At 48.5% G+C, this 25,230-nt stretch overlaps 1 protein-coding gene across 2 annotated transcripts; it reads right to left on the bottom strand.

Annotated features, from left to right (window-relative positions):
- Positions 1-2,286: 2,286 nt before the first annotated feature.
- On the bottom strand, positions 2,287-22,922 carry RAB7A (RAB7A, member RAS oncogene family). Of its 2 annotated transcripts, none has more exons than XM_027884810.1 (6): positions 22,814-22,922; positions 6,705-6,765; positions 5,467-5,593; positions 4,462-4,680; positions 3,806-3,934; positions 2,287-3,638 (listed from the first exon to the last, which is right to left on the bottom strand). In XM_027884810.1, exons 2-6 carry the CDS (start codon positions 6,755-6,757, stop codon positions 3,543-3,545), a joined length of 624 nt encoding a protein of 207 aa, XP_027740611.1. In that variant the 5' UTR covers positions 6,758-6,765; positions 22,814-22,922; the 3' UTR covers positions 2,287-3,542. The 2 variants fall into 2 exon arrangements, with proteins under 2 accessions (XP_027740611.1, XP_027740613.1); XM_027884812.1 differs by lacking the exon at positions 22,814-22,922 and adding an exon at positions 22,120-22,142.
- Between the last annotated feature and the right edge of the window lie 2,308 nt (positions 22,923-25,230).

The following is a 25,230-nucleotide window of genomic DNA, read 5'->3' as shown; positions in this document are numbered from 1 at the left end:
GTGCTTCCTTGCCGGTTTGCTTTCTAGCTCAGAGAAGACGTGACCTGATAAATAAATACATACTCCTGCCTCTGTGTTTTTGAGTATGGAAACCACACACACACCGGTGTTTAGCTGAAAACATTTTGTGTGCCCATAGAATCCTGAACGTTTTTGTGTTTATACCACACGCTTCCCTCCGAGCACCCCGGGGTGTGTGCTGGGCCGGAGTCCCTGCACACCTGGGTGCTGGGGCAGGGTGGGCTGGTGTGGTGGCAGCTGTTTGGGGCTCCAGGTGTGCGGGGATGGGGCTGGCACCCTGCCCGCCCGCAGTGGCTGCGGCAGGAGGGCTCCTGCTGTGGCGTCAGGGCAGGCTGCAGCACAAGACATGTCCAGCCTCAAAGCCCAGCCTGGTGCCACTGCCAAGGCATGCACTGAGCTTTCCCGCCCCGGGCCTCACAGCTTGGCATCTCCGTGCTGCTTCCCACGTGCCAGCGACGGTGGCCAGCCTTTAATTCCTTTGATGCTGCTCCCCCCATGCACCCCCTGCAGCACAGCTGTGGTTGTGTGATTCCCCAGCTTTCATAGTTGCACCAGCATCTCACAAAACACAGTTGCCTCCCAAACGGCTCCAGCCCCTTGGCAGAGCAGCCGCAGCCGCCAGACTCGGCACCTGCCCTGCCCTGACCTCGCACGGCTTCACCCATCCTGCAAACTCAGGGCTGGTTGTAGCTTGGTGTGGACTGGGAAACAGACCCCCTCCCCTCACCCAGACAAGCTCCTTCTTTGGGTCTCTCCCTCCTGCCCTCGAGCTCAGCTGCCTCCATGAACCAGCGAACAGCTCAGCCTCTTCCAGGGCCAGGTTTCCTCCAGGATTCACCCAGTGGCAAGTCATCCTTGCACACATTGTCATTGCACCAGCAATGCCTCAGGCAAAAAGGTCAGCAGAGAAGTAAAAGCCGTGAGGCCCCTTGATGCAGGGAGTGGTTTTAAGTGCGTTTTTACCCTGCACGGACAGTCTGTCCAGCCAGCTTCTCCAGGCCCAGGATTCTTCAGACCACAGTGATGATGAGTGATTCTTGCCGGAACATGAGTCCCCATCTGTGACACCATCAGCCCTGAGTGTAACAGCAGGGCACCAATTCCCACAGCGCTTGCCTCACGCACTGGGTTTTGTACACTCCTGTGTATTCCCACCTGTAAAAACATTGATCTGTAGGTGGCAAATGGAAGCCTCCCCTCCCATTTAGCATCTGTAACATCCTGTGACAAGGAGCTCCACAGCTGTCCTACCCCCTCTGGAGAACTCTCCCTTTGCCTTGGGTCAGTGCTAGTTTATTTGATTGGAAAGACATTAAACACAGGGTCTCATGAGGGCTCAGCCTCAGCACCCAAGGCCAAAGCAGGCAGAGGCAGGTGAAGAGTTCAGACTATTCCCTTTTCCCAAAACTTCACGGTTATTGCTCCCCCTCCCCCAGCTTGGCTTTCTCCACATTAGAACTGTATCCAGAGAAAACAAGTGCAAAGCAATGCTTTAAGTGGAGATGAGCAGAAGGTCCAAGTCTTTCAAAAGAAGCAGACAGAATAGTCCCACCAGGACACGTTGTAATCACAGAGTTATTTGAAATTGATGTGGACAGCAAAAGCCCAGTCAAGTGAGAAAAGCGTGGTAGGACGAAGCCATAAAATAGGATATGGAGCACAAAGACTGTCAGAAGGCTCTTGAAATAACTGCCCTCATTTCTCTAAACTTCGTTTTCCATCTTCCTCTGGGTACAGGGTTAGTCAGCTCAGCATTCATGAGTGCAAGCAGAGGGTCACACCCAGCCTTGAGAAATTAAAGGCTTAACCAAGGAAGGGCCTGGGAGAGTACAACTCAAAGCCAGCCTTGCTGGGGAGCTGGAAGGGGTCAACCTGCTCTTCTCTCCACCCCTTCCCAGAGGAGGGCAGTAAGAGCTTTAACAGCACTGTCCTCCTTGGTCCCCTCCCACAGAGGCGTTCATAGACTTGGGATGGGGCTGAAGGTCTGGGCTCATGGAGGAGGGATCTGATCCAGCACCATTCCTGGTCCTGCAAGTAGCTTCCAGAGAAGCAGAGGGGTAGCCCCCTCCTACTTCCCCAGCCAACCAAGCAAGCAGGGTCAGCTCACCCCACTTGCAAAAACCAATCTGAAAGGCACAAACTTTATAGTAAGGAAGAAGAACAAATATCCTTCAGTTAGCAGGCACTGGCTTGCTAGAATGGCAATGAGAGACAGAGGAAAGAAAGCATGTTAGTGGAGGAAAAAAAGAGAGTCAGAAACAGGAGTAAACAAGAAGGTTTGTTCTTGTTAAGTTTATTGGCATCATGTTTGTCTCTTTACATAAGAGCTCAGCCTACGTACTAGAATGTAGACCTCTGGAAAACAGGTAGAAGGGCTCCATTTAAGCAAGCTACAAACGCAAGAACAAATACCAGGAAGAAAGGAAGAGAGGAAAGGGACTAGATTGCCAAGTTTTTCCATACCAAAAATCCAGATTAGCAGTCAGTAAGAAGAAAGGGAAGATTCATAGTCCAGGTCATTCATCAAGAAACAGCTACCACACCCCAGGTGGGAGAGGAGCTCCTTCCACAGCACAAAGAGCCACAGGGACACCTCAGCTCTGGCTCCTTACACTCGCTCCAGGATGTTAGGAGTTAAGCAGTAGGGGAGGTGAACAAATGAGGTCATTTCATAGCTGTATTTAATTTTAAATCCAATAATCCAGTGTGCATATCAATGCTGTTATGCAAATCTGTGAATTTAGATACAAGGAAGCCAGACAGATTTTTCCAGAAGATGAAGCCTTTTTGGCCTCAAAACAAGAAGGCTTACATAGTTCATCTCTACTGTACAGAATACTGCCTCTATCTGGACTCTGTGTTGCTAGCACACTGCAGGTCACAAGTGTCCTCCTCACTTTCTACACAACCTGTGTTTCAGTACTTGAACATGTAATTCAGGAATTTTACACTAATTTATACATTTTTAATTGGTTGCATATATTAACATGTACTATAAGATTTTTCCTAAAGAAGCATTACATAATACATGGATACTGTAAAAAGATCTGATTAGTTAAAAGTAACAAGCATTAACAGAGATACATACAAAACTCAACCTAGTCAGACTGAGTGCTGAGCTTGCAATGAACTATGGGTAATCAGCCTTTCCAGTTGCAGCCTTCACAGGGGAAAACACGAGACAGTTAAAAATGTATGTAACTTGTTACACAGATTACCTGTAAACAGTTTCTCTCCATTGGACACCCGGAATTAGATTCAGTTCCAAACATACATAAGAGTTTCCATTTTAAACTAAGAGAAAGGTCTGTTACCATGAAGTGTGATGTGGATGGTGTGGGGACGTGAGCTCTGAAGTGCAGGACTCAGACGCTCATGGGAGATGGGTGGATTTTGGCAGCTGGAGATGCAATTTTTTTTTTTTTAAATTTCGTTTTAAACACAGAAGAGGGGCTGTGTGTTTGAAGGCCTAAGTGTGATATTCTTTTGTGAAGGACTGTGCTCAACCCCTCCCTCTCCCCTCAGCAGCTGCAGCTCTCCGCAGAAGCCTTCGCTCGGTCAGTCTTGTCTAGTTTGATGGGTTCGGGGAATTCATTGTAAAGCTCCACTTCGGTTTCCTGGTGGGAGAGAAGGAGGAGTCAGTGCCACAGCTCTGCAGGCAGCTCCAAGCATGCAAGGAGCGGTTCTTGGCAGGGAAAGGCTATGGATAAGCCCCAGGCTGCCCACAGCAGGCAAGCTCTGCAGGCAGGACAAGCGCAGGGCCACCCACCGGCTCCCTCCCTACCTGTTTAAGTGCATTTCGTGCAATCGTCTGGAAAGCTTGTTCCACATTAATGGCCTCCTTGGCACTGGTTTCAAAGTAGGGGATGTTGTTTTTACTGTAGCACCAGGCTTGCGCCCGTTTTGTGGTGACCTGGGTGGACAGAGAGCAGCATCACTACCTTCTGCTGTGCAGGGAGGGGTTTTATTTCCAGGGCAAGGACAGAGACCCGTCATATCCAACCTGAGAAGCTCTGACCTCAAAGCCACAGCCCTGACACAGAACACAGGAGACCAGTGCCCACCACCAGACATACCCAGCCCCAGGGCAAGGAGCACTGTGGCTGAGGGAGATGAGACCACAGGGTGCAGCCTGCTCCAGCCCACCCACAGAGCACTGGCTTTCTCCTACAGGAGCTTCTCAGCAAATCTGGGGGAGGAGAAGCAGCTCCTCTCCTTGCCCCAGGAAGCTGCTGCAATCCTTCCACCAGCGGGCAGGAGCACGCTGTGCCCAGGGGTCTGACCTCTCCAGGCAGGAGAAACCCTTCTCCAGTAGCAGACAACATCTGAGCCACGCTCAGGCACCTCCCACTCCTGCTTTCCAGATAGCCTTCCCATGTTCCCACAAGGTCTCCCACTCCAGCAATTTCTTAAGAGGAGGTTATTAAGTCCAGTACTCACTTGTCTGTTTTCTAGGTCAATCTTGTTTCCCAGCACAACAAAAGGAAAGTTCTCAGGATCCCTTGGACTGGCCTGAATGAGGAATTCGTCCCTCCAGCTGTCTAGGGTTTTGAATGTGTTGGGGGCCGTGACATCAAACACCAGCACACAGCAGTCCGCTCCCCTGTAGAAGGCAACTCCCAGAGACTGAAACCGTTCCTGGCCTGCTGTATCCCATATCTGGAGCAAAAGAGAGGGCAGATAAACCAGCTCTACTCTGACATAGTCAGTCCACAATTAGGACATTAATTCCAAAACTCCCCACCAGGCACATACTGTCCCCAGCCAGCAGCACCTGAAGGCTTGGGAATTTCTGAAGGCACTAAGCATCGAGAGCCAGAAACACCTTCTAAAGATAGTTGACCCTTTTAGTGTTCAGCCTCAGCCAGGGGTATATCCTTGTTCTGGGCAAGCAGGACTTGGGTATTAGGGTCAGCAGGTGACCTGCCTGCAGCATTTAGGTGCACCTGGGCTCCAACAGGGCTTTTGCTGCCTTGCAGTCGGTCTCACCACGGAGAGATGAAAAGATGAAAGCTTCAGCTACCAGAGACATAAGCAGGCTGGCAGGTTAACACTACACCCACAGGACTTGGGGCAACACGAGTGGTTGACCTGACTTAGGAGTCTTTTCCCAACCTTTCCAGTTCTTGAACACCAGGGAAGTGAATCTTTCTAGCAAGATCTAGTTTACTTACAGTATCAAGCCCTGCTTTTCAAACTGGGCCTGGCAAAGTTGATCTTAGCTGAGCCCAAACTAATCTTTGCCCTCCCTTGTTCAGCCCTTGCACAAGTTTTTAGAGAAGCCCAGAAGCACTTATGGCCAAGGAAAGTTCAGTGCAAATGAGGTCCACACCCAGTACACTGACTCCTACACGAGTCTGAACTACACCAGAGCAGATGCTTCCACACAAGTGTGGTCTAGGCAGCCAGGTACCCCTTGCAGCAGGGATCAGGGTCCCTCCTTACCTGCATTGTCACTAGCCTGTCATCCACCATCACCTCTTTTGTCAGGAAGTCTGCGCCTATCGTAGCCTTGTACTGGTTACTGAATTTCTTGTTCACATATTGGTTCATGAGTGATGTCTTTCCCACCCTGTACAGAAACACACACAAAAAAAAAACTTGGTAGGCTGTTTCTACAACAACGTTTGAATTAACCACCCTCAACAGAACATCCCAGTGCCCTTTGCTTTCCACAGCCTCCTGGGTTTTCAACCAGGGAAAACACACCCATCCCCGCAAGAAGGGTTCACACCAATAGATGCTGAGGCGCCATGCTGAGTAAGAGTATTAGCTACCCAAGGATACAAAGGATTACATCTTGAGAAACCTTGTTTCCCCGCCACTAATCTGATCCTTGGCAAGGAGCAGGCATCACATTATGACCATGAAGGCAATTTTGGAAGATTGTGCCTTTGAGGAACCCATCAAAAACGGTATCTTCAGCTCTGCAGAAGGAGGTGAAGGAACAGACAATTGCAGATTTCACATACACATCTGCTAGACACCCAGAGGTGGAGATGCTCCCCAGAGAGCCAGCTTAGAGGCTCACATGCCCTCTCTGTGGCTGAGAAACACTCCCTGAACAACAGCCTGCTGGGCACAGAGGTATAAATAAGCCTTATGTCATAGGAATCAGGTTACAGCCTGCATGGCAAGTAACCGGTGACAGCAGAGCAGGCTCCTTGCTGACAGCACAGAGCAAAGCCTTTCTCTCCAAGGGGCAGGCTCCAGCCCGACCAGGGAAGCAAAGCAGATGGCTCAGTATAGACTGTGTCTCTGACAGAGGTAGAATTTTAGGAAGCCACCTAAGATTGCTTACTAGTGTGGTTTTTTTTGTTTGTTTGTTTTTTGTTTTGTTTGTTTGTTTGTTTTTGGTTTTTTTTTTTCAGTTAAGTGAAATACTCATCCTACAGCAGATGTCCCTGCAGAAAGGCTATTCAGCTCTGCTACTGGAGTGGTTGGTCCATCACATTTCCCTCATTTAATATTTGGCAGGACTTCAAGATATTAAACTGCAGGGACACGTTCAGGACAGAGGGTGGTAAAGAGTTCTTAAACCTGTAAGGTAACATAGCTATCTAAGGCTGTAAAATCTCTCCTCCCAGCACTGCTGGTTTATTACAGTGCATCCAGGTTGCCGCTAGTCAAGAGCGCTGCCCTATTCAGATACAGATTAGCAGCTTAAAGGCTCCTCCACTTACCCAGAGTCTCCAAGGATGATGACTTTCAGTAACACTTTCTTCCTAGAAGTCATCTTTCACACTAGAAAGGAAGAACAATGCCAGCAGAAACAATTAGTATGACATTCCTCAAGGAAGAAAGCAGCGAGTTTGGAGTCTGTAAAACCTGACTCCCAGCAAGGAGCCAGTGACAGGCAGGGCCCAGCACTCCTGAAACCAGACTCCAATTTAAGGCTGCACTAACCAGGTGTCTTGTCCAGTTCACAGGTCAGACCAGTAGAGGCAACTTAATACCAAGAGATAGATGAGCCAAGCACTTGTCTTTTACAGTATCAAGACCTTTCTGGATCCTATTTCCAGGCCATTTGGTGGATAAACTAGCCCAGGTCATCTCCCTTGCCTCGCAGGAAGCAGTGCAATAAATCATACCAGCTCCTTACACAGGCTAATTCTTACACAGGCCAGGAAGCGAGATGTAAGCAGACGTGTCTAATGCTACACTCAAGCTTTTTTATGCTGTTCAGTCATTTCCCAGTAAAAAATAAGAAAAAAGTATGCCAGCTTTGTCTAGCAGCTGTGCTTTGTGAAAGTACTGAATCCCAGTGACGTGCTGTGGTTAAGCAGCTGCAACAGCCACATAGGCCAGTTGAACAGGTGAATTACAAAGCAAACTGCCACCAGACTCCATAGCTTTGCTGTGGGCACACAAAACTGACTGCTGCCGCCTCACCATCCATGGAAGGACAAGGTTACAGTGACAAACCTCAACATTCAGCCTACTGCTCTGTTAGATGAGTTGTTTGTTCACTTGCACCCTGCCGTGATTCCAGCCCACTTTTCAGGCAGGTGGCTTCAAACAGGCCACTAACGGTCCATTCAATTAGCAAGAGAGAGCTGAGCTCCAGAGTTCCACACTTGCTTGCTCCCAGGTCTTCTTCAGGTCACTGAAGCAGCTACAAGTACATCAGCTACAGCAGGCCTGAACACACTTCTGGATGTGCTTTAGCACAATGAGAGCAAGTTCCAGGTCTTGCCATTAGTGGCTGAGAACACCTTTCCTACAAGAAGATCCTTCTTCACACCTCTGGGAAGAGGGTGGGACAAATCACTCTTAGGTGCTCAGGCTCGATCAGATCACAGACTCTGGTTTGGTCGTGAGCTGGTCCACAACACAAGGACTCCTTGGCTTTCCCAGAGGAACCAGAAGATGCTTATAGATGTTCTATTTGACTTCAAAGACCCTTGACAACAGGCTTCAGGTATTGAGCCCTTATGTGGGGACTTGGTTACCCTAAAATTCCCATCCTGCTACATCACATTCACTGCACCACACAACTCCTCCAGAGCTATTCCTGACTTTCACAGCGAAGGAGGCCTTCACTTCTACAACAGGAAATTTGTGTCTTCTAAGCAGCTGGGTCCTATGTGCTTCCAGGGATACACAACAGCCTAAGCTGCTGGGGAACTGCACCCACTTCAGCCCACTATTACAGGAGGTAACATGCTCCAAGCTGTAAAAGCCTCTTACTAGATGCAGCCCAGTTGAAAAAGAGCTTAATCATCTCAGGCTTTGAGGGTTAAAAGACATGAACTGTTTTAGCCTTTGCTATCCATGAAAGTTGCAGAAGCTGAAGGAGCACTCCTGCAGCCACTGTAGTAGTGGGGCACTTACAACTACACCTTATTGGACTGCACCCACCTCACAGCCACAGAATCATTTAGGTTGGAAAAGAACTCTAAGATCACTGACCCCAACCATTAACCCAGTACTGTCAAGCCACCACTAACCCATGTCCCTCAGTACCACATCTACAGAGCTTTTAAACACCTCCAGGGAAGGTGATTCCACCACTGCCCTGGTCAGCCCATTCCAGTGCTTGACAGTGCTTTTGGTGAAGAAATTTTTCCTTATGTCCAATCTAAACCTCCTGTGGAGCAACATGAGGCCATTTCTTCTTATCCTATCCCTTGTTACTTGGGACAAGAGACCGACTAGGCTACAACCTCTTTTCAAGAACTTGTAGAGAGTGATAAGGTCCCCCACGAGTCTCCTTTTCTCCAGACTAAACAACCCCAATTCCCTCAGGTGCTCCTTATCAAATCTGTGCTCCAGCCCCTTCCCCCTTCTCCAGACACCCCCCAGCACCTCAATGTGTGTCTTGTAGTGAGTGGCCCAAAACCAACCCCAAGATTCAAGATGTCTAAGACATATAGCAGGCTTTTCCTCATTCTTTGTCACTGTTTCCCTCCACATCTAATAAAGTATGGGGATTCCCCTTAGCCCTCCTTTTGTTGCTAATGTACAATAACACTTTTTATTGTCTTTTACAGCAGTTAGCCATATTAAGTTCTAGTTGGGTTTTTGCACTTCTGGCTTTCTCCCTGCATAACCTCATGACATCCTTGTAGCCCTCATGCATGTGGTAATATATCTACATGGGAAACACTGCTGAGGAGGTAACACTCAGGGGCTGTGGAGTGAGCAGCAGTGACAGGTCACACAGGGCTCATGCTACCCTTAGAGGAGTGTTAACAGATGCCAGAGAGTCTCTACAGGACAGTTTCTCCAAGCGTAAACACCTCTCTTTTCCAAGGGACTGCATTGCTCACTGATCCAACTGGCAGCCCCCAGCAATACAAGCCGAGACAGAACCAGCCGAAAATTGTCAACAACACCAACATTTAGTCGTCCTCCTGTTCCTGCCAAGATCCACGCTCTGTGTCTTGTCTCCCCTACAGCCAGGGGGGGAACAGACCATGGAAGTTCCTTCAAGCAGCCTGCACCTGCTGTGTCTGCAAAGCACGTAACACTTGTGCTAGCCAAGCCAGAGACTTCTGCAACACAGTCAGCCCAGGTGGAGCTAGAAGTGAGCGAGCAGAGCTTTGAAACAGCCTAAAGATAGCTGTGTACACTGAACTGTCATGAAAAACATCTGCATAGGTTCAGGTCCAGTGTGAGTCACCTGATTTCCTCAGGACAGAGGAAAACAACTCACCCTGAAGTGCCAGTGCCAGAACCCAGCATGCTTCTGGGCTCTGCTTCTATTTTCCTCAGAGTGTTTTCAGTATCACTCGCCACTGGCTGCTACAGCTCACTGCCTCCTGGTACTTGAAGCAGCTTTGGACCAGCTGGCATTAGTTCTCTTGCTTAGGGAGGGATTTGCAGAGCCCTAAATTGCAACACTAAATCACACTGGATGCTTATCACCCAAGTTCAACACAGCCTGAAGTCCCACTAAGAAGGGAGGGAAAACTGCTCTGTCAAGACTCATTACCTTGGAAGCAACTCAGCTGAGCAGCCACCTGCAGACATAGGAAGTCGGTCTGAGTCAGAGCTGACTCTGCCTCCTTGTCATAGCTGCCGGGCTGTCCAGCAGTGAAGGGCTGTCACTGCCTCACCAGCACCAGTCAGGTGAGACACAGCTTCCATCCAGGTGATGCAACGGATGTGAGCCAGAGCGCAGAAGGAGCTGCCTCAGCTTGGTATTTGGTTTGGGCCATGAGACAGCGAGGAATTCCAGCCCCATCAGAGGCCAGCAGTGGACACTGCCCAGTTTCACACCTCTGTTCTACTAGGCTTGACTGATGCTGCCCTGAAGCTCAGCCAGTTGATGGGCCAAGCCCTCTTATTAATCTTCTCACTGAAGGTATAAAAACACCTAATACAAGAAGAGAACACATCTCCAGGTCCTGAGGAAAGTACCAGTGTTTGAGCTCCTGGAGCCCCCTCTAAGTGTCAGCAGTATCGAGTTGCTCTTTACAGCAGCACCTCTGCTAGTTCCCTCATCCTCCCCATGCTCTGTGTGGCTGAGGTCTCCAACAGCAGCTGTTTGTCTGTTTGTGCTGAACACAGGTTTGACTGGTCCTAGTGAGGTCCTCAGTCTAGATGGATTGAAGACATCCTCCTTACCTCAACAAGGGTTTCTTATGAAGCAACCCAAAGGGTCAAACTACTCCAAGGACAGGATAGGTCTCCTCCAATGTTTGCTTACAGACAATGCTTTCAGCAAACTGAGGTACTCTGAGTGCGAGACACCAGTGCTCTCTTGAAGTCCTGTAATTAAAGCCTTACTACAGTCTTAACATGATGCAAAAGACTTTGATGACTTCAGCTCATACTAAGCCAATAGCAAACACAACACCTTTGTGGCAGAGAATGTTTCCACATATTACAGTTTAAGTAAGTTCAGAAATACCTCAGTCAATCCTGGTTACAGTTGCTGTGTCAATAGAACAAGGTGCAAGCAACCAACCTTGAGCCAGGTTCAGTTCTCAGATTTGCTCAAGTGAAGTCAGAGGCAACTTATGATATTCTCTTGCTGATACAGACTGTTTCTCACATTACATGGCATTAGTCACTACTGCCTGCGTCCCAGAAAGAGAGCCCACATACATGTTCTAAGCTACACATATCTCGTTTCTGATGAGCTTTGCTAGTACAAAACCAGATATGGAAGACCAAGAAGAAGACAGCTTTATCTCACAGAAGAAGCAGGTTTGAATACCTGAAAGAGCAGTTAGTTCAGATGAGGCGCTTCTCCAGTCATACCTGCAAGAAACACTAAATTACTGAGGTAATTTACTGAGGTAAGCTGAGATGTTGGCTGTGCAGGGTTTCCCCCGTGCTCCTGCAAAGAACAAGCTTGGCTTGAGTTGAGTTGTGATCCCACTGACTCAGCACTAAGACTACTCTGCACTATGTAATGCAACATGTCTTTCCTTATGGTATTTGATATAATTACTCCAGAGCAGCACCCTGTCACAGGCACACACGCCCTTCAGAGGGCAGTGTGTGAGCTCACACCGGACTCGCATCCAGTCTCAGGAGCATTTCTGAACAAACACTTCCTTTTTCAGAGGTACTATGAAGAAAAACCTGTTTGTTAAGATTGATCCAAGACATCAGTTGTGTTTTACACTGTGTGAAGTCTCCTGTGGCGAGATCACCTGCATGGCTGCTCAGAACACAGCCTGCCAGCAGCACACCCAGCTAACCCTGCTCAGGAGCCATCAGACACTTCACATCAGCCAGGAGACCAGTCAGCATCATTCCTCCTCCTGGCCTAACTGGTGCCAAAGGAATGACACAGCGGTCTCTGGAACAGGAGAGGAGTCCTTCCACTTGACTTTTAATGCCTATCCTCTAAGCAAACAAGCCATTAATGTTATGCTGACCCTCGTGAAATTAAGCTGGTACAGCACACTCTCTCCCACAGTTCCGTTATTCCCTTTGTAAGGCTCACCGGCAGGAGCAGCAAGGCAGAACCTATAACACCTGACCTGCAAGTGTCACTGTCTTATCTGATCTGAAAGGAAGAGTCAAAAAAACTGTCCTATAAAGCTTCATAGTGCTACAGCCTCACAGATGCAAGAGCAAATAAAACCTATGCCAAGTCTAATTAGGTTCTCCTTGTTTCTTCGGAGTACATTACAACTGTCCTTTTACTTGCTATATTAAGACAGCTGCTTTAACTCAAAGCAGAAATGGATGGTTAAGGATTCCTTAGAGATTTTTACGTGTCAAGTCACAGTGCAGGCATTTTAATATTAATCAGGATGGTACAAGCAAAGAACAGTAGAAGCTTGCTTTGACCAGACCTTAGATACTCCTTTAACAGAAGTAGGCCTTGCAGGAGGAACACTTTAGGTTGCTCATGGACAGTTTTAGAAAGCATCCAGCCCTGGGGCAAATCTTACCTCCATGGAGCTTCCTAAGCAGCAGCATACCCTTATCAGTTCAAATCACAATCCTAACATATTTAAAGAGGTTGGAAGAATGGGGATGTTTGAACAGGAATTCTCTGGTCCTACATTTATCAGGCTGCCATCTGCACCTTCCACTAGAAGCCAGCTGAATGCTGAAGTGAAGCTGTTGGACTGCACCTCTTGCCTTGTGTCCTCTGCCAGGAATATTCAACACCATGCCAACAAGGCACAAAGCAGTGGGTGAGCAACGATCAAGCAGAGCTAAACAGTGAGGCACTTATGGATACCTACTTCTCCCCTGACCCAGCAGACAGCACAAGAGCAAGCAGGTGTTCCACAAAAAGGCCTTTTTGAAGCTGAAGCACTGCAGGCCAGTTCTGGTTGCTGTGGCTGATAAGCAGAGCAGTCACTTCTCCACTGTATCACGGGACCTTCAGCTAAAGCACCCACCATGGACAAGGTGATCTGGATAGATCAGGCTTCCATTAGGGCACACATGGCAGTGGGCTCACCACAGTGAACAGACTGAACAGAAGACAGGCAAACCTGAATACTGGAAGAACCTTCTGCCCTGAAAAGCAGAAAAAGTGCCCTAAAATGCAGCTAAGTGCACTTTTGACACAGAAACAGCACCTCTACTCGCTGTTCTCTTGCATGGGGGAGGCTGCAGAGCAGTATGTCTCTGTACTAAACCAGAGAGCTATTTTTAATCCCTCCCTCCCCCCGCAAGGGTTCTGCATTTCTTCAAGGAAACCGAAGCTGGAAAAATGATTCAGGACCAGCTCAGTCAGATTGAACCAGTTCCCTCTCAGAAGCAGCAAGTTCCCTGGCATGTTTGGCACCTCAGGGAGTTATGTCTGCTTAGATCTTCAACCAGTGAAATAAGATGGTCACTGAATGCTTATCCTGTTCTTAGAGGACCAAGCGCACCAACTGGCTGGCATACATCTCTTGCCCTATGGTCACACTCCTTGTGACCTGTCATGTACCTGTCCTGCTATGATTTAGTTAAGGCTTTGAGTAGACACAGGAATTTGCTCCAGTTCAGCTACTCCGAAAATGCAAGGCCTGATCCTGAGGAAAGGCAGATAGTTTGTGACTGACAGTTGACCAGGATCACAGTTCCTGGTTGTAATGTCCAGGTGGTCCAGAATCCTTTGAACTGAAGCCTCAATCTCCAACTGGAGCAGGAGCCCAAGATGGGGCTGAACAGCTTTACCATTGCAATTTAACAACATCTTGTTTCCTACTAGCTGGTCACAAAGACATTGTGTCAGCTATAAGTAACACAAGTACACAAAGCTACAAGTAACAGCCTCAGCAGTTCAACATAAATACCTGAGACCACAAGATTATCAAACTTCAACGTCTGACTTGCATTCTCCTGAGTGACACAACAGCTCAGGAGCAGGGCAGAAGTCCTGTCTTTTCAGTTAGGCAGAAGCTCAGCATTAGCCAGAGAACAATCAGGGCCTATTATCTCATATTGACATGGCTTAAGAGGTGCCAAGCTGCCTTCAAGTAAGAAACTAGAAATAAGGCTGCCTTTGATTTTTTTTTTTTTTGACTGCTACAAAGCCTGCAAATTTTGCTTACCACACTTGGGTGCTGTACAAGTGGAACATGTACCCAGCATCCTCACACTGAGGATTACTACAGAAGCACAGAATTTATAACAGCAGGTTGAATCTTGCATTGACAGGGGCTGCACAAGCAGGACAGTATTCTCTTCTACTCCCATGACAGGCCTACAAGTAGCTCAGCTTCCCCAGCTCACTGGAAGATTCCATCGAGGAAAGCCTCACACTTAGTGGGGACCCATGCTGGCTAAAAAGGAAATTAGGAACATCTTGTCATCCGGGTTGACAACTTGCAAGAACTGCTCTCTGTAAATAGGTTGTTTTTTAGGGCAACGGGCTCTACAGTCCATACATTCAGAGGTGCCTCCAGACCTCGCTGATGTACCATGGAGCAGCAGTCAGTCCCATTGAAGCCCACACCAAAAGCAGCTGGCAAGATATTCCTGTGACAGCTTCACTAGAGGGTACGCTCTCGCTGCTGCTGTATCAGTAGCATCTCAATACTTCCACCTCCTTCCTCCCCACACGTTTATGATGCTGTTCTAACCAACATATGCCCTCCTGCTGGTACCCAGCCAAGAGTTAAAGCACAGCTCATCGTTCCCTGCTCAGGAGGAGCAGCTCAGCTGCCTGCTCCTTACTGCAGCTCCACCAAGAGCAGGCTTCTGTCCAGTTGGTACCTTTCCCAGTCAGCCCTGTGAGGCAGAAATTACCTCTGTTCAGGGAGCTGGGAGCATCAGCTACAAATTAATTTTTGATACCTTGTGTAAAACATTATATTGCAAGCTGTCAGGTATAGGTATGCTGTTCGGTATATCCCACTCCTATCTGAGAGTCCTAAGCCAAAAGCTTCACTTGCTTGAAGAACAGCCTAGAGCTTTAGATGCCTGCTAACACACTAGCTCAGATCAAAATAGAATCTTAAAACATATTACAGTATCCCCGAGGAATTGGCTTTTTAGACTACAGCTGTCTGCAGTAAGTTTCCAAATCATTTTGAGGGTGGAGTTACAGCCTCCAGAGTTGGAGAAGCTGCTCTAGAACCAAACAGAGCTCAGGAACCAGCAGCAGCAGTCACCAGCTGTAGCTCAGCCACATGGCTTCAAGTTGTACTCATTGTCTGCTTCAAAGAGAGCACCAAACTGGTGTGATGTGGTGCTAAATGCCAACTGACGTGGTCTGTGAGGCAGCTCCCAGGTGGAAATGACACGAGGCCTACGCACTCTGCTGCATCCTTTTCATGGATAACAGGCTCTTAAAACAGCTCAGTGCTAAAGAGAGAATGATGGAGCAACATTCATCTTGGGGAAATACATAGGAAATCCAGCTCGGAAGCAGAAGCTTTGGAACAGTTTTGAGCAGAATAGCCTCTTGGTGCAATCAAGGAAGATCCAGATCCATTGCTGGGTAAGACACTCCTTTCAGTGGCAATAAGGCTTTAGCTTGCCCCAAACATACCCTCGACACCCAGCTGAAGGCTCTACCATGCACCCCTGATGTGGACAAGGACTTGGAGCTCACTGGAAGAGGATATGCCAATGGACAGCTTGCCAAGGAGTCCAGGTGACACAGGGAAGGCAGAAGCAATGTCACCAGTAGGAGCCATGTCTGCAGTGGAATCACAGGACTTGCACATGAGAAGGGGTCTGCCCTGCCTGAGGTCTCAGCTCAGCCATGGCTCCCTTAGGGCTGAGATTTGGAGAGCACTGCATTCCTAAGAGGCACTGATGCGTATGATCAGTCAGGCTCAAAGCCCAAGTTCTCAAAGCCAAGTTCTTCAGTCCAAGCCTCACTGATTCACAACCCTGTTACACCTCTTGGCATTTCTCCAGATCAGAGTTGTTTTATGCCTGCACAATATTTAAATATTAGCCGTGAAACTAAACAAGTTTCTTGCTGCCATAATGAATTGTGACTCTACCCTAGAAAAGTCCAAACTACGTAGGACTAGCCCCAGTCCCTGGTGCCAAAAGCTGATCTCTAGTGGTTTAGGTATGAGATACCTAAACAGCCACGTTCTCTTGAGGAGGTATCACGTTGATCTGGCTATGTGGTTTGAAACTAGGAGCGAAACAAGCATGAAGAAGCGTTTGCTTACAGTACCATGGCAGATGATTCTCTGTGTTCAATCAAACCACCAGTGTGTTTAGGAGCGCTGGGAAATGTCTGGAGGTCATTTCTTGCTGTCTACAGGAACAGTGCTTTGCCCAGACTCTTGCTTAGCCTAAGATCACAGGAGCACATGTAGGATCTTCCAGGTGATAAATGCCCTGAGCCAAAGGGAGGCAGGGAAGGGAGTGCAGAAAATGTCCCCAGGAATGTAGCCAGTTATGCTGGGCAGCCACTCTAGGTGGAACACTTTGCTCCTCAGGAACCTGGAGATGATCATCTCCACAGGTGTAGCAGGTATTGGGAGACTGCAGCTGGGGCAGGACAGGAGTGCAGAAAGATCCTCTTGGAGCCAGTGCCACACAGTAAGAAGACCAGGATTCCCAGAGAGAAAGCCAGACCTGCTGAAGCAGCAATCTTCAGCTTACAGGAAGACAGCTCTGTGAGAAAGCCACATCCACAAGCTTCACTGAAAGATGGATGTTTGCAGTCACGAAGTTTTAGGCCACCAGTTCCTCCAGCACCCAAAGGACCCTTACTCCACAGGATATCTTCCTCCCTAGAATGGGCAGACATGCAGAGCCCAGACTGATAGCAATTGTCTCAAGATCTTCAGCTACCCTTCTCTTGGAGGCTCAAGTCATTCAAGGATCAGTATTGCTGTGTCCCTATCTTCCCAGAGGAAGTAGTTCCCCCGTATATCCTAGAATATGACAGGTTGTTCCCAGGAGATTCTCCCCAAGGATCAAGCTGTTACAAGAACAGGCATGCTTGCTTTAACACCCCTCCCCCTTTATCAGAGCAAGCTCAACTTCCCCTATTCTGCCCTGGGGAAGACAATCTCAGGATGTGGGAGGAGAGTAGAGCACATTGCTGGCTGCTGGGAGACACTAGGCAACAAGCCATGTGTCTTGACTAAGGGCCTTGCCTACGCAAAGCACTGCAGCTACACCAGCACAGCTTCCATGTTGCCTTGCCTCTACCAGAACGGCCTCCTTGATGGATAGCTTTCCAATCAGCAGGAAAAATCAAACTGGAGCACAGCTACAGCGCTCATACAGCCCAGTTTATACAGTCCTATCTGTCAGCCTTTTGGCACAGAGCCATCCAACAGTTTCAGTAACCCAGACACAGATACCAAGGGCCCAGTACAGTTCTCACGTCCCCACTGATGATTCCCCCACTGCTTTCTATAAACCAAGCACAGTGCCAGGGGCAGCTGGCTTTTAATCTTCGTTTCCAGAAGATAAGACTATCTAATTCACAATATTGCGAGTTAGCCAGGCCACTGAGAAACAGTTGAGTTGTTAGATCTTTACCGTATCTGACAGTATTTTTCAAGTGCTCAGATTAATTTCTAGTTTTGACTACAGCCTCCTAAGTTTTCACACGTTCTTGTCATGCTTTCGGTTTCAGAAACACAAACAGGAGCTGTTAGATAACTTTTGCAGTGGTAAGCAAAGCACAGGTCTTGGACCTTGGCAGTGGTAAACAAGCCCTGGTTATCAACTCCTGGCTGTGAGCTACCACAGTTCCTAGAGGCCTGGAAGGAAACAAGTGCCTGGAAGGAGACTTTGACCAAGTCAAGTGACGGCCCTCGGGAGGCCTGCCAGCCCCTGTAACTTACACCTGACATCCAGATCCAAGAGTGAATATTGTCTCTCCTGCAGCACGAGAAGCTTAATAGAAGAGAAGAGATAACTACTGTTGGGAGATCCTACTGCCAGACAAGCAGATGTAGGGAAGTACAAGATCAACACTAATGGCAAAAACCTTACTCCTCCTTCCAGGAGGTCCTGTTGTCAGTAATGAGTCTTCTAGAGAGGAAGCTTCCTTTAGGGACAGGTTGTAATCTAAGAACTACACCTTGATCAGCAAGCAGAACTCTTGATCCTACACACACTCAATACCTCTTACTATGCTAATACAGTTTGCAGAGCAGGATGGACAAGTATTTCAGTGCCAGTCCCAGGATGAGAGTCTAACAGGTAACTTGCCACGACAGCTGAGTCAGTGCCTAACAAGGAATTCCTACTGTGGATACTCAGTTTCACATTCATACTTCATGCCCTCATACCTCTTGCACAGATCCTGCATCACTTGAGTTACTCTCTTGACGAAGCTCCACAAAGGGCCAATAAAAACCTCACTTGCATAGCAAGATTAAGACAGCTCTGCTGGCAAATGGCATCTTGTTAGACAGGGGGAAAGGTCAGGCCTAGGCATGCCTCACTTAGAACCATCTCACTGCTCATGCCTGAGACACTGGCACCACTGTGCCAGTCTGGACTCCAGATATCATTATCCGTGTCTGGGAGCTGAGTGACTCAGCCCACTTGAGGGAGACAAGCACCAAGCAGGTTACTTTCAAGAGGATTCTGCTTCCAGCTGGAGAGAGATCAAGGGCTCAGCACAAACTTGTTAGATAAACTGGTAGCCCCAGCAACCAAGGTCCAGGTACTCCAGGCAGGTTGGCTCCAAAGGCAGTTCCAGCTGCTGGCCTTCACTTTTGTCCACCACACTTCACTAGTCCAGCTTGTCTGTCAACTGACCAAAGTTACAGTATGAAGTGACACAGGACAGACTACAGAAAAATACAAGGGTTTTTTAAATGACATTTAAAGGTTCTACTCCATTTCATTTAGCAATTCCTGCTTGAAACTCCTGCACGTACAGTTACACACAATTAGTCACCTTAAGTTGGCATTTTAAGTGGCTGTGGAGAGGCACGAGCAAATCACTCACTACATCGGCACCTTTAAATTATACAAATAGAAATTTGTGCCACAAGCTTACACATCAATCTCATCTCAAAGGCAGTGCACCCCTCCTGAAGTTTCACTGCCCTAAGTGAAAGACAGCCATGGCCTCGATAACAGGTTTCCCAGCAGGAGAAGTCAAGGCTATTTGAGATCAGCTGCAAATCAACACACTCCAGTGGCCTTGATGAGCTTACTTCCCTCCCCAGGGTCACTGACCATGAGATAGCAACAGCAGTGTTGACAAAGCTTCCCCCATGGACAGAGCGCTGGTTGCTGGCACTGGAGAAGAGGAGCAGCCTCGCAGGAACAGCGCTCACAGCAACAATGACATCACCACGGCAGTTCTCCACCGAGCAGAAAATGCAGCAGCACGCTGGGCTCGGGAGCTGCATCCCCACGAACAGAGAGCAAAAGCAACAAGCACGCTGGAAGGCAGAGAGCAGCCATGTGACAGAGGGGTATCCCTTCACCACCTGCTATTTCTGAGCAGCACATGTGCAGTCACTGACCTTGGGCGTTCGTTCGCAAGTTTTATTCAAGGTGCATTTAAAGAGAAATGGGATCTTCAATAGAGCCAGGAACTGCAGAACAGAACACGGTATATGAATACTGTCATTTGATTAATTATCCACACCTAATTCAGTTCTGAGATGCACAGCTCATGTTTGGATTGTTGCTGCAGAGAGTGACCCTTTTATCCTCACAATCTCCTCTCACAACTACTTCTGAAGGCAGACTGTTATACAGCAACTACAAAAGATCATTTTAGGAAGCTGCAGGGGGAAGCCAACTCAACTCCAACTCATCAAGCAATTAAACTGCAATTATCAAGACAATGCTGTGTAAGGATGAAGCATTTTAGTATCTGAAAGATGCAAGATTGCTGTCAGACAAGCAGCATCCAGGCAGCTTGTGCCCAGCCAAGTTCAGCATCTAGGTAAAGTCTTCTCTGGACTCCCTTCTGTTGAGGCAACAAGCTTTAAACCACTCTACAGCTCTGCAAGAAATTCGTAGGTCCATCAGGCCCTAGTAATAAGGGCTTAACAGCAGGTCAGGTCACAGTTGAGAAGTCAAGAAGACATAAGGGAACACTGGCAGCGTACAGTGTGAGGGTTCTGTACTTATTTATCAAACACTCAATTTACTCCAGTTACTGAAGAAATTGCTGTATTATAACAACAGGGACAGGCACCAGTAAGTACCTGTGACCCACATCATCCACCAGTTTTAGAGAATGCAAACATCCAACCGCCCTGTTTCATAGCTCTTATTCTCAGGCTAGGGTTTGCCAGACAGTCTCACGATGCAGCATTTAAAAACACATCCTAATCAAGCACAGGCGATTTTGTTTACAGCCAAATGTTAAGTTCTGCATAAACTAGTCTCATTTTCACACAGAAGTCAGACCAAAATCCCATACATGTTAGAGACAGAGCTATTTATAGTTTTGCACAGATGGATTGATTGTAGTTGTCATGTTTCCTCAAGGACAAGCTTTGCCTGAGATTTGCTCCAACAGGTAATTCACATGACCTTCCAACACAAGAGTCTTACAACAGGAGCTTTAAGAAGGTGCTGCAGAAATTGATGCTGGTAGCCCTCCTGCTCTCAAGCACTCATTTTGGGTAGTAAACCAAACAAAGTGATATATTCCCAGGTCAATTCAGAGCAAAGCTTGTACGTTTTCCACTTTCAGTTAAGGATTCATGAGTGTTGTAACATGTCTGTGCTACTCAGAGTTTGATTCCCTGGCTTTGGCAGGAGGGTCAGGATGGTTGTAGTCTGTTATACAGTTATTTAATTTCTTAGCTTGGCACCTTCAAGGTACAACTCCTGGGGTGCCACGTTCTCCATCTCTCCTCCCTGCTGACCAGTGACAGGACCCAAAGGAAGAGTATGAAGCTGTATCGGGGGGGTTAGGTTGGATACTGGAAAAAGGTTCTTCACCCAGAGGGTGGCTGGGCACTGGAACAGGCTCCTCAGGAAAACGGTCACAGCACCAAGGCTACCAGAGCTCAAGAAGTGTTTGGACAATGCTCTCAGGCATGTGGTGGGATTGCTGGGGTTGTCCTCTACAGGGCTAAGAACTGGACTTGATGATCCTTGTGAGACCCTTCTAACTCAGGCCATTCTACGATTCTGTGCTGAACTGTCATTAGGGTATTTGAGGACAGGGATCACTGCACAACATCACAGGGAAGAATAAAGTTTAATGTAGCTACTGCTGTGCATCTTATCAGTTGTACTTCTCAATGCAGGTTGGGAGAACAAGAAACCGCTATTGGATTTTAGAAGTTTTCCTTATTGAGGAGTCAGATTAACCCCATCTCACAGCTTTTCTACACCAGAAGTATTAACAGCAACGCAAAGGAAAAAAAAATAAGGCAGCAATTGAAAATAACAGTATTAGAGCTGCTCTAATTCTGAGGACTCAGGCCAGGCATGGTGGGTCCACTCATTAGTGCATGGAGGGCCAGTCATGTGTTCAGTCAGCTGTTGGGAGTCACAAGGGGGAGGGGGAGAGACAAGTATACTTGTTCTTCCTGAGTAAGTACAGCAAGGGAGCCTTGATTATTTAACATGGAATATTCAAATTACTCCACCCACTTTAACCTCAAATTCAGCTCCTGAGAGAGCAGGGTATGTTGACTCCAGCAGCCTGGCTCTACTGGAAGCACAGCCAGGATGCAACTCCCATCACACACTACTGGTACCACCACAGCCTTCAAGTCCCAGCCAGCCAAACACCACGGTATAGCTGGTTATGTATTACTCCCCTAAAAAGAGAACTCTGCACTTCCCCCAGCCCCAGTTCCCACACGGATATACAAACTGTTAGGCATAGGCCAGAGCTGGCCAGACAGTGGTAAGTGCTGGAAGCTTTAAGGCTTCCATATTGGCAAGTGTCAAACAAAGAACAGCTTGCTTACAGTTGGGAGGACTTTGTTCTGTCATGTGTTCTCAGTTTACATATAAAAACCTCATACACACAGATCACAACGGTTCTGTTTATCAGCAAGTATTTTTAGTTTTCAGGAAGATAACACTGAGAATTCCAGCTTCGACTCAAAAGCTTTAGAAACACTAGGCAAGACATACTCATTTGGATGCTGAGGTTACCTCTCTTCGGATTAAGACAGCCTTCCCACTACTAAAATAATCCCTCTATGTACAGAGAAGACAGTGCAGTTGTTGTCTTCAGCACAACCATTAGGCACATCCATAATTATTTGTCTATATATACCTGGAGACTAATAACGCAACTACCACTTAATTTACCTTCTCATACACTCACAGCCAAAAGCACTTCCAACATCCACTCCAATACTTCTCCGGACTGACTCAGGCTTTACATGCACCAACAGCCACTTTCGCAATAACTGCCAGTCCCCTCGGCCGCCTGCTCGGTCACATTAATCGCTCCCGGGGCCGCCGGCTCGTCCTAAAAGCGACACCCACCGACCCCCAGAGCAGCATCTCACAGCCCCGGCCCAGCGCCCCGCCAAAGGCTCCCCGGGCTCCGCGGGGAGCTACGGCAGCACCGCCCGGCTCAGACAATGCGCTCCCTCCCCGGCAGGCACCGCTCGGGCCTCCGCCAGCCCCTCAGGCAGAGGAGGCTCCACAAAGCGCTGGCGAACCGCGCACCCCGGGAGAGGCCCGCGGGGAGGGGCCGCTTCCCGAGGAGACCCTCCCGCATTGTCCCGGGGGCGCGCCGGGCCCGGCCCCGGGGAGCTCGCTGAGCAAGGTGGGGGGGGAGAGGGGGGCAAACAGGCCGGGCCGCGGTGCGGAGCCCGCCGGGAGCGCCGAGACAGCACCGAGACCGCGCCGAGGCAGCGCCGCCGCCCCGCCGGGGTCGGGGAGGGGCCGCCAGCGGCGCCCCCCGCCCGGAGCGGACCCGCCCCTGCCCCCCCTTCCGCCGTCGCCGGTGTAGCAGTGCAAGGCCCCCCGTCCCGCCCGGTCCCCGCGGGCTCACCTGGTGCTGCCGCCGCGGCCCGGCCCGATCGCTGCCCCCCCGCCCGCCTCGTCCGCTTTAATGGGCCCCGCCGCCCCCCGCGCCCGCTTCCGCCTCCCCGCCGGCTTCCGATCACGGGGCCGCGCCGTCACCGCCGCACGTGACCGCGCGGCCCGCCCGCCATCTCGGGCCCGGCCGGGCCGGGGCTGTGTTCGTGCCGAAATAAATGTTCGTGGCGCTGCACAGAGTGGGTGGGAGGGGAGGGACTTGCCTTCCCCGCGGCCTCCGGGCGCACGAGGGCAGCGAACGCCGCGCCCTGGACGGAGGGGAGCGGGAAAGGGCCGGGGAAACCTTCACGCCTTCCGAAATAAAAGATGGGGACGCGAGGGCGCGGATCTGTTCTTTGGTCTCATCTGGAATGTGTTGAAGAAACAGCAGGCAGTCCTCTGTGGTTAAATTAGGATGTGGGAAAAACGCGTCTTCAGTGAGGGCTATCAGAAATAAAGAGGCTATGTTTTAGAATATATATATTTAATCTCAGCTGTGGTCTGGAGTGGGGTAGTAGCAACAGCATTTGTCAGGAAAGAAGATGAAAGTAAAAAGATGTCAAGTGAAGACCCATTCAGTTTGATTATTCAGATCAATAGTGCTGGCAAGTAAAATTGGGACTGTGTAAACTCTCCAGACCTTAGTCCATGGGATAACAACAGTCCTGGTGGTACAAGGTTAAATCCATATTTTCTACTCTGTGTTGAGAGTGTTTGTTATTCAGCAAATACTTGAATATTCTCATGCATTCATGCAGCTTGTGACTCTTGTGGGTTTAGGTAGCCCATTGCTGCTCGTCCTGTTGCTGCGCGCCACCAAAAAGAGTCCAGCACCATCCTCTTGGCACCCACCTTTGAGATATTTATATGCATTAATAAGATCCCCTCTCAGTCTTCTTTTCTCTAGACTAAACAGGCCCAGCTCCCACAGTCTCTCCTCATCAGAGAGATGCTCCAGACCCTAGAGAAAGGAACTTGTATCATCTAGTTTGTTAGTGCTTTTAAAGCACTAGATGCAAAAATGCTGCCGTAGAACCTGGTATCAGTTAAAACATGGAGTAGGGACACACACACCTCCCCACCTGCATAAACAGGTGGCCTGGGGGACACCAGAGCTTAGTGCCACCCAGCACACTGAGTTTCAGTATCCTTTGAAGGAAACTGTGTTTCCTCATCTAACCACTTATTTGAAATCAAAACTCAATGAAAACCCATAAAAATGGATTAATTTGAATCCCTGTGCCAGTAATTCCCAATCACTAACACTGCTCTGAAGAAATTCATTCTCTATCCTTGAGGGACCTTCATACAGGTGAATGAATCTATAGTGACAGGTCTTTAGACATTTACCAGTGCAGAAACCTCAGCCTATTTCACGCACTCATTCCTCTAAACAAGGAAGTAAGAAGGTCTCCTGCTTTGATTTTCTTCCCTTTGTGTCATCTAATCTCTATTTACTAATCTTTGTGATCCAATTAGAAGCAATAAAACATTATGTCTTGCACCACCTCTTTGCTTTTGTCCTTGGACCAAAGGGGCCCCTCCCTTTCCCCTCTCATCCATGAGATGACAGTGAACAGCAGTACAAATACACCTGCTAGTTGCTGATTTTGGAAGGGCCTGCAGAGAGGCCTAGGGCAGTACATCACATCACTTTAGCTGTAGCATCTACAAATCCTTGACATGAGCTGTGAATGTCTGACATTCCCCATGGTGCTAAATGCATTCACCCTCTTCTACAGACACACAGTTACCTTACCTCTGGCCACCTCTGACATTAAAAGCTTTGGGAGCTATCACTCCCCTGACATTTGTCCAGCATCTTTCAGCTCTTCAGAGTCCTGCAGTCCCTCCTCCTCATTGCTGTGCACAACCCTGGGACCCTTCTTTGTCTCTGTGCCCAGAAAGGTGTGGCACCAGTCCAGAGTCAGAAAACTGACTGTCCAGAGATCCTTGTGTGTAGCTGTCCTCTCTCAGCTGGATGTGCAATCTTTCCCTCATCACCTTTGGCCTTCCATATCAACTTCCTCAAATTATTATAATGATCTAACTTGTTAAAATTATAAAAGGGAACTAGAATGCAGTAAACACGCAAGATCTTGCTTTGGTTCACCAAGCTTTGTCATCCTTTGATTTATCTTGTCTAAAGCAGATTGCTCCTGCTGGCATTCTGTTCATTACAAATCTGCTATTACCATGACCATTTATGCATTTCCACCAGCAAGAATCCAACCATAGTCTTTTGCCTACCCAGTTCCCTAATCCCTGCCTATAGTACAAAAATTGCTCTGGTAATCTATGAATGCTTTCACCTTTGCAATCCTCAGATGATTTCCCAGCAGCAACACATGAAAGCAAAAAGGAAGCTCTAGACAAGACTTGGTCACCAGA

Source organism: Empidonax traillii, unplaced genomic scaffold, assembly GCF_003031625.1.
Source record: "Empidonax traillii isolate 1590-97213 ecotype Southwest subspecies unplaced genomic scaffold, ASM303162v1 scaffold155:size2260171, whole genome shotgun sequence".
NCBI lineage: Eukaryota > Metazoa > Chordata > Aves > Passeriformes > Tyrannidae > Empidonax > Empidonax traillii.
The sequence above is the reverse complement of the archived record's forward strand: the minus strand, read 5'-3'. Positions and strand labels throughout refer to the sequence as shown.